Here is an 8,159-nt window from a genome sequence, read left to right on the forward strand (position 1 = left end):
TCTGTATTTGTTTAGAAACTGGGCATAGAAAAGACTGATCCCTCCACTCTGACTGAAGAAGAGATCACCCGCTTCGCCCGCCTGGACATGGACCCGAGCTCTGTCACCTGGCAAAGAGGTGTGAACACCTGAGACGTCTCTCTTAACCCTCATGACTCTACGTTGTCTGCCTCTTCTCGATCAGTGATTGTGAGTCCACTGATCCCTGTGTGTCTCTTTAGTGTTGGACACCAATGATCGATTCCTGAGGAAGATCACGATCGGCCAGTCGCCAACTGAGAAGGGCTACACGAGAGAGGTAAAGAGCCGAGAGCCAGCAAGCTGTTTCTTGAACGGGTAAAAGACACTTTGTTCGGCTCCACCTAGTGGTTGTTTTAGAACTGTCACCGGGAGGTAGAAAAGAAACGCACTCCATCGGAAAGAGGCCTTAAATGCATAAAACTATGTAGTAGTTTCTGGCAGTTAACAATATTTATCTATAATTTTGTAACTATTACAAAAGGGAAGAAATACCAGATGTTCAAGCTGTGTATTATATATGTAATTATATAATATTTTATATTTAATAACAAAAATGAGCATACAATTAATAAAAAATAATAATAATAATAATTAAAAGAGAATTTATGTGCTTTCATCCTTTTATGCTTTTAATCCCCTTTTTTGTTTTATTTTCTATATTTGTTTGTTTTCTATTCCATTTGTTCTTTTTGTTTCATTAGTTTGGTTTCTTTGTATTCATTGTCTTTATGGTATGGTCCTTTTTTGTTTACCGGTGTTGGTTTTATGAATGACTATCCTTTGCTTCTCTGTAGAGCACTTTGTAAACTTTGTTGTTAAAGATGCTATATACATAAAGTTATTATCTTTTCTGCTTGTATTGTGAATGTTCCTTCTCTGAACCCAGTTTGCTGCATTGCTGTTAATAACACAGAGACTCTGTCTTCCAGGCCCAGTTTGACATCACGGTGGCCAGTGAAATCATGGCGGTGCTCGCCCTCACCAGCAGCCTGGAGGACATGCGTCAGCGTCTGGCCAAGATGGTGGTGGCCACTAGCCGCGCCGGACAGCCCATCACCACCGAGGACCTGGTCAGTAGTCTGCAGTCTCCGTCTCGATGGGACCTTCTACATAAGTATTGTGCAACCAAGGATCCTATGATGTAATGTTTTCTCTTCTCTGCAGGGTGTGAGTGGAGCTCTATCTGTGCTCATGAAAGATGCCATCAAGCCAAACCTGATGCAGACCTTGGAGGTGGGTGCAAGCCACATGCTAACCTATATAGTTCTCTTCAGTAACTTTACGAGCCACAAAAAAAAGTGATTTTTGTGTCTGAATCCACAGGGAACGCCCGTGTTTGTCCACGCCGGCCCGTTTGCCAACATCGCCCATGGCAACTCCTCCATCCTGGCTGATAAAATAGCTTTGAAGCTGGTTGGACCGGAGGGCTTTGTGGGTAAGTGGAGCTGAGGAAATGTCTCTATGGAGGCATGCTTTGGTGTGTTCGTTGTACAAGTGATGGAGTAGCAGCTGTTATATAGTTTAATGATATAACAGCTATGATTCTTACTAACTGGTCTCTTTGTCTCGCTATTTCCCCGTCAATTGTGACCAACAGTGACGGAGGCCGGCTTTGGTGCTGACATCGGCATGGAGAAGTTCTTCAACATCAAGTGTCGCTACTCGGGCCTGAGACCCCACGTGGTGGTGCTGGTGGCCACTGTTCGAGCCCTGAAGATGCACGGAGGAGGACCAACGGTGAGTTTGCTTGAGCTTTCCTCTAAAGCTTGATAACAAGACATTTCATATCTCAATAATGATATGTATTTATATAGCATTGTTTTCTGCTCATTCATTCAATCAATTAATAAATCAACATCTTGAATGTTTGCCTAGCCATTTTGTATGAGCTTGTTGGAATATTTAAATTAAACATTTGACTGATTTCTTGTTCAGGTCACTGCTGGGATGCCGCTGCCAAAAGAATACATCGAGCAGGTAATGCATAACCGCAAATGGATCAAATGTGGTCTTAGATTAAAATTGTGGTTTCTGTGGATGCGCTTGTCATAAGAGCCTAGGACAAGTCTGTTTACTCTGTCAATAGTGTGCAGCCCAGCATGTTAAAGGGTTAAATAAACACAATATGAGCCTCTACACCAAACATTTAAGTGGACCGGGTGTTGCTGCTCTTACTTCTCGTGGCTTATTTAAAAGCGTTTTCACTCGTATCCCCATGTAGAACCTGGAGCTGCTGGAGAAAGGTTGCGGCAACATGAGGAAGCAGATAGAGAACGCTCAGCACTTCGGCGTGCCAGTGGTCGTGGCTGTTAACGCTTTCAAGTAAGTGATGGAGGACGACGCAGCAACGGACTAAAATGTTCTTAATAATGGCACAGACGTACTGTGTGTTGTGCCTGCTGTTACGCTAATGCCTTGTGTGTTTCTGACCCGTCCTGCAGGACAGACACTGAGGCTGAGCTGGACCTGGTCTGCAGCATGGCCAAGGCCGCCAGGGCCTTCGACGCCGTGCGCTGCTCCCACTGGGCCGAAGGAGGAGCCGGTGCGTTGGCTCTGGCTCAGGCGGTGCAGAGGGCCTCTGAGGCCCCCAGCAAATTCAAGTTCCTTTATGATTTAGAGGTATGGGCCATCATGTTTCCTGTTTTTTTCATTAATGGTTGAGGTTAAGTATGCCAATGAATTTGCCAGAAAATGTGCCTGTTATTAATTTGTCTGTAAATGGGAGTAAAAATGTCGGTCACTGAAGATATACATAATGTTCTCATTCAATAAGGTTTGCACGTGCATCCAGTATGGGAGGAAAAACAAAAATGGGACACAAAATCGTGTTTTTAAGCCATTAACTCAAATCAAGCACTGAAAACTTTGCTAATTTGGTCTGGTTGGCATTAGTGGGCCAACATACCAATTTTATTTTTATTTCTAATTCCTCTCTAGCTCCCTATTGCTGATAAGATTCGAATAATCGCCCAGAAGATCTACGGAGCCGATGATATCGAGCTTCTCCCAGAGGCTCAACACAAGGTGGAGCTCTACACCAAACAGGTCAGCTCTCCTGTCTGGTCGGGCTTGTATTTTTTCGGCAGCCGCGCTCAGTGGAAATCCTCCTGACTAAATGGAGAACGCTTGATTAAGCCTTTTGTGAATGATCTCATGCATTTTCTGTCATCCGTCTTCATCTCTCCTCAGGGTTTCAGCAGGCTGCCAATCTGCATGGCGAAGACTCACCTGTCGCTCTCTCACGAGGCCGACAAGAAGGGTGTGCCCACAGGGTTCATCGTGCCAATCAGAGACATCCGCGCCAGTGTGGGCTCTGGCTTTTTGTTCCCACTGGTTGGCACGGTAAGCTTCCAGGCAACGCTTTGTCTTTTTACCGTTTTTGCCGCATATTTACGTCTGGGAGCGACTCTTCACTCCTCTGCATCAATGCAACTTGAGTCATCTGTTTTTCTTAGGTTGGATCGTACGGTTTGATAAATACAAAGCGTGACTAGTAGCACTTAACTGTCTTAATCTTTTTATTCTAATAATAAACGCATGACATCACACATTGTGTGATCAGTCTGTCCAAATAATAATCTTTAACTAAAAGTAAATGGCTGCATCATTCATTATCATATGGCTGCATAGACTCAAGTAAAAAATAAAACTTGATATTTGTGATTCTGTGTAATGTGATTGATTATTTTCATTATCAATTAATTATGATTTAAAGTAAAACACATTTACACATTAAAAAAAAAAAAAAGCTAAATGTCACTATTTCTTGGACCCAAAGAAGAAGTCTTCAAATAGCATGTAACAAATAGATTAAGCAACTAATTGTTAGCCAGGCATATAAGACATCAAGAAGTCTGATTGTATGGAAGTCTATGAGAAAATGACCCTACGTCTCACTTTATGTATTACCTCAGTAAACATGAGTTTTTGGTCTCAATTGCTAGTTTCAAGTTTTCTTCAATACAGCATGATATTCATTTATTCAATTATTGTCCCATGTAGAGTAACATGGGCCATAAAGCAGGGTGTGTTTATGACTTAACCCCTTCAGAGTGTTTTCAGTGTGTGAAGGTTGTGACCTATTTGATCGCCTTACAAAGCTTATAGACAAGAGAAGGTGTGTTACTCATTTTAAATACACCAATAAGGAAATGAGTCATCGCAAGAAAGTCATTGTGTGTCTGTACAAAAGTTTGTTTTTGTGTGTCCCCGTTTGTTTATTATATAGTTCAACTTATTATTTGGGTGTACATTTGGACCTTTTATGAGATTTATTGATTTAATAGATTAACAGTGTCCATCATAAAAAGTGCTTTCTCCTGCTGTCCCTCCTAGATGCCCACGATCCCGGGTCTGCCCACCAGGCCTTGTTTCTATGACATCGACCTGGACCCTGAGACCGAGCAGGTCAATGGACTCTTCTGAGGAAAGTGGTAAAGACGTGCAGATATCAATCTCAAACCAAAGTTGTCCGGTACGGAGGATAACCATTGACTCCCGCCCCACTGAGCCTTTATGAAAGGTGAAGCACTATTAACTGGAAGCCATGAGCTTGTCTGCTGGAGCTGTTTTTGTTCACTGCTTCTCTGTCGGACACTGACATCTGTAAGTCACTGATTTGCTTTGCCCACGAGGCTGCTGATGGTTAATTTAAGAAACTTAATTAATCTCAGAACGGTTCATCCCCAGAGGTTCCCAGACTGTAAAAGACTTAGTGGAAGGGAGAAGAACTATTGACATTTATTGTTCACTGCACCTTAATGACAATAATAAGCCCCTTGAGGATGCTAATACAACTCTCAAATGGCAAATCTGAATTATTGTATGAACTACTTGTGTATATTGTGTCTTGAACAATTGTGTGTGCCTTTTGGGGGAAAACAACAACAACTACTGAACATAACAATGATGCTGCATATCAAAATGTTTTTTATACATACTTTTTTTTTAGTAATCTTGTGACTATCAGATGTCCTTTTTCACCTGTCCTGTATTCGACTAAAATGTTTCCAACATTGCTGGAGAAACCATGAGGTTGTAACTTAGTGGTTTCAACTTAAAGTAAATAAAGTGTCCTTGATGGAAAGCCCACATATCAACCCTTTTTGGAGATGTGTTGTGTGTTTTATTGTGTTAATCGAATGGAATTAGTTGTTAGTTATTACTCCTCACTTTCCTGCATTTCACTGCAATCAATATTATTTAAATTATTCCCTCAAACCATCAGGATTATGAACTCTGTCTCAGCATCTCTGTCTGAGTTTGTACATATTCTTTTTTTTAAGGATGATACAGTCTGATGAAACAGAGCAACAGTGGGGGAAAGAGAGCTAGAAACCACATGCTCTGTTTGCAATAAAAACTGCACTAAAACGGTAAAAAGATTAACTTCTGGATGACGACGGTTAAGCTACTTTTTAAGAAAAGAAAGCTTTTATGTTTGTGGACTTGTGCTTACTAATTCTTCTCATTTGAATCTTGACATAAAGAGAAAACGCAAACTGAAATGAAAATGAAGCAAAAACCATCTTAAGTTTGTTCTATTACACAATAATACAGGCTACACATGTGATGTGGAGAAATTCTCCTCCGGACCTCCTGAACATTTCCAAAATGTGCAGATGGTCAGCCTGTGCACTGAGCCCACTCACACTCACCAAAAAGGTTTTATAATCAAACGGGAAGATTACCTATTAGCTTCAGCACAGGCAGCCGAACCCTTTAAGAATTGTCCGTCTACTCGCACCACCCTCAGCACAATGTCTATCGCACTTTATGAAGTAAGTTAATGCGGGTTCCTTTATGTCCTTTTAGTAATGAATTGTGGCAGCTGGTGGATTTGTATTGTTGTTTATCATCATCCTGACTTGTATCTGCACGTAGTCGTTTGCCACACAATGTACTCACATCATTATATTCCTTTGTGAAAAAAAATCCAACTACGCACATTTACTATCCTCAAATTACATAGACGGGTTCATATGAATCTGTTTTGAAAAAAGTGTGTTATATTATGTGAATAAATAATAGACCAGTCTTTTCTTTTCATGGAATAGTTTATTGGAGATGCATTTAAGTCTTACGACCTCCTCGACCACCTCCACCTCGACATTGAACTTCTTCAATCTTGTCCTCCACGACCTCCACGACCTCCTTGACCTCCACGACCTCCCTGACCTCCACGGCCTCCTTGACTTCCACGACCTCCTTGGCCTCCACGACCTCCTCGGCCACCAGGACCACTTCGACCACCACCTCCTCCATCACCTCCTTCGTGTCCCTCCTTTCCGTGTAAAGAATCACAACAACAGTATTTGATGCATTTTCTTAAAAACAAGGAGAGATAAATGACTATAGTTTTCATTAAAACAGATTGTGATACTCTTGCCAATGGGAAATGAATAAGAGCACAAAGTTACTGAATCACCCAGTGGGCCAAATCAGCATGAAGCACTAATTAATAAGATAAGAGATGTCTTACCTCGTCTGAGCTCGTCTGCAGACTATCTATGGGACCTGGCTGCTCTCCCATATCGTCCTATAAGGAAAACAACTTCATAAGCAAACCTCTTTTTCTGCTGTTTGTCACAAGCTACCAGTACTGTAAGGAAACCAACTCACTTCTTTGGGCATATCTGTGATGGAAAGACAAAATAGCAAAGTCAAAAACTGCAAAGTTAATAACACGTTAACAAAACTTTTTTTTCAATAAAGTTTTTCTTCCCTGCACAGAAAAGTATTTCAAAACAACCTTAAAGAAATGTAACAATGATTCAAAGAGACTTACCAGCCATGTTGTCTTGACCGCTGCAGTAGAAAGTCTTTTCCTGGAGGACACGCAAAATGGTTTGTGTCGAATGTGTGTTCAGTCTGCATTTATAAAGCTCCTCATGGAGAAAGTGGGTGTGTTAGAGAGTCACATGTAGTGAAATGTGACTGTTTTGATAGTTGTAGGACAGGTACTTCTTAAAAAACACCTGAGAGCTATCGGGCGGGAAACCACCGGGATAAAATGGACCCGCCTTAGCAATAAAATCTTTGAATTCTGAATCATGAAACCTTTCTCCTTCATGTAAACTATACTGTTTACCAAAGAGTATATAAAACATACGTGCCTCCTATTACATTAAATATCTAATTAAATTGAATAAATCTGGAATATGTCCAGTCTGTATATTTTGCTGATTATTAATTTTGAATGTGGCAAATATTAAATTAATGTTGCCATGCGCTGTTTTAAGGGATTTTTTTTAATTTAGATTTGAGCGTTAAGTGTCAAGTTAGAGTAGGGGTGTCAGCATTATGACTGCCCTCAAAGGGCCGGTTGTAACTGTAACACTGTATAAACTACTACCGAACATATTTGAATTTGATTATTGTTTATTCAGGTGTAAAAATATTGTACATACATTTATATAAATATAATATAAGTAAGCGAATGTCTCTGTTATTACAACATAAATCCATTTAATTTAGGGTTAAGAAACCCACATTACTCTACCAAAGATCAAACTTGAAAATAAGAAAATAAAGAGACAAAGCTCAAATGATGTTATTACATTCACTTTGTTCAAAGCTTTTTTGTCAGAGTTGAGAAGGACATAACTCTGGTTTAACAAATAGTTGTGAGCTGCTATAAGAACACGTGTGACATAAGTGTTCTGGGGCACACCTGCTCACCTTGTATTCCTTCATCACCAACACTGCCTCAAAACAAAGACCGGTTTGTCTCCTTGAAGCACAAACATATTTGCTTTCCCATCTTCTTTCAACGGCCCTCCCTCTGCGTCAATCTCGGACATTTTAGGATTATTTGTCAATCATTTTCAAGTTAATCACTTTAGTTAAAGCTAAACTTACTGGCTTTTGTCAACATAATACAAAACATATTATATCCTGTATTTAGCAAGCAGCAAACAATGTGTGCTACCAATTCTATGTATTAGTCGTAAATGTTAAAGACAGAGATCATTGTTAACTGATGCATTCATTTGATTATCCCTCGTGCAAACAGTTTCTGAAGGGTGCAACAGTCCTGTCTTGCAGAATACAGCATGAAGTAGTCAAATACACTATATCACACTATAAAAACTTGGATTTGTAGTTTTACTTTCACAAAGGTATCAGCAACAAAATGT

The 8,159-nt window shown here is 40.4% G+C and overlaps 2 protein-coding genes across 3 annotated transcripts; one reads left to right on the forward strand and one right to left on the reverse strand.

Moving 5' to 3' along the window:
• Positions 1 to 21: 21 nt before the first annotated feature.
• Positions 22 to 4,793, forward strand: LOC137792779 (C-1-tetrahydrofolate synthase, cytoplasmic-like). Of its 2 annotated transcripts, XM_068588487.1 has the most exons (12): positions 22 to 118; positions 222 to 298; positions 951 to 1,091; positions 1,186 to 1,254; positions 1,345 to 1,456; positions 1,619 to 1,758; positions 1,957 to 1,998; positions 2,243 to 2,343; positions 2,463 to 2,640; positions 2,959 to 3,066; positions 3,211 to 3,363; positions 4,357 to 4,793. In XM_068588487.1, exons 1-12 carry the CDS (start codon positions 88 to 90, stop codon positions 4,444 to 4,446), a joined length of 1,242 nt encoding a protein of 413 aa, XP_068444588.1. In that variant the 5' UTR covers positions 22 to 87; the 3' UTR covers positions 4,447 to 4,793. The 2 variants fall into 2 exon arrangements, with proteins under 2 accessions (XP_068444588.1, XP_068444589.1); XM_068588488.1 differs by lacking the exon at positions 22 to 118 and having other exon boundaries at positions 232 to 336.
• Positions 4,794 to 6,127: 1,334 nt separating this feature from the next.
• On the reverse strand, positions 6,128 to 6,879 carry LOC137792781 (small ribosomal subunit protein uS5-like). Its single transcript, XM_068588490.1, has 4 exons — positions 6,809 to 6,879; positions 6,643 to 6,656; positions 6,503 to 6,559; positions 6,128 to 6,304 (listed from the first exon to the last, which is right to left on the reverse strand). Exons 1-4 carry the CDS (start codon positions 6,813 to 6,815, stop codon positions 6,143 to 6,145), a joined length of 240 nt encoding a protein of 79 aa, XP_068444591.1. The 5' UTR covers positions 6,816 to 6,879; the 3' UTR covers positions 6,128 to 6,142.
• Positions 6,880 to 8,159: the final 1,280 nt, after the last annotated feature.

The sequence above is a fragment of the Clinocottus analis genome, unplaced genomic scaffold (assembly GCF_023055335.1).
Source record: "Clinocottus analis isolate CAN_PGR_092001 unplaced genomic scaffold, fCliAna1.0.p SCAF_218, whole genome shotgun sequence".
In the NCBI taxonomy this organism is placed as follows: domain Eukaryota; kingdom Metazoa; phylum Chordata; class Actinopteri; order Perciformes; family Cottidae; genus Clinocottus; species Clinocottus analis.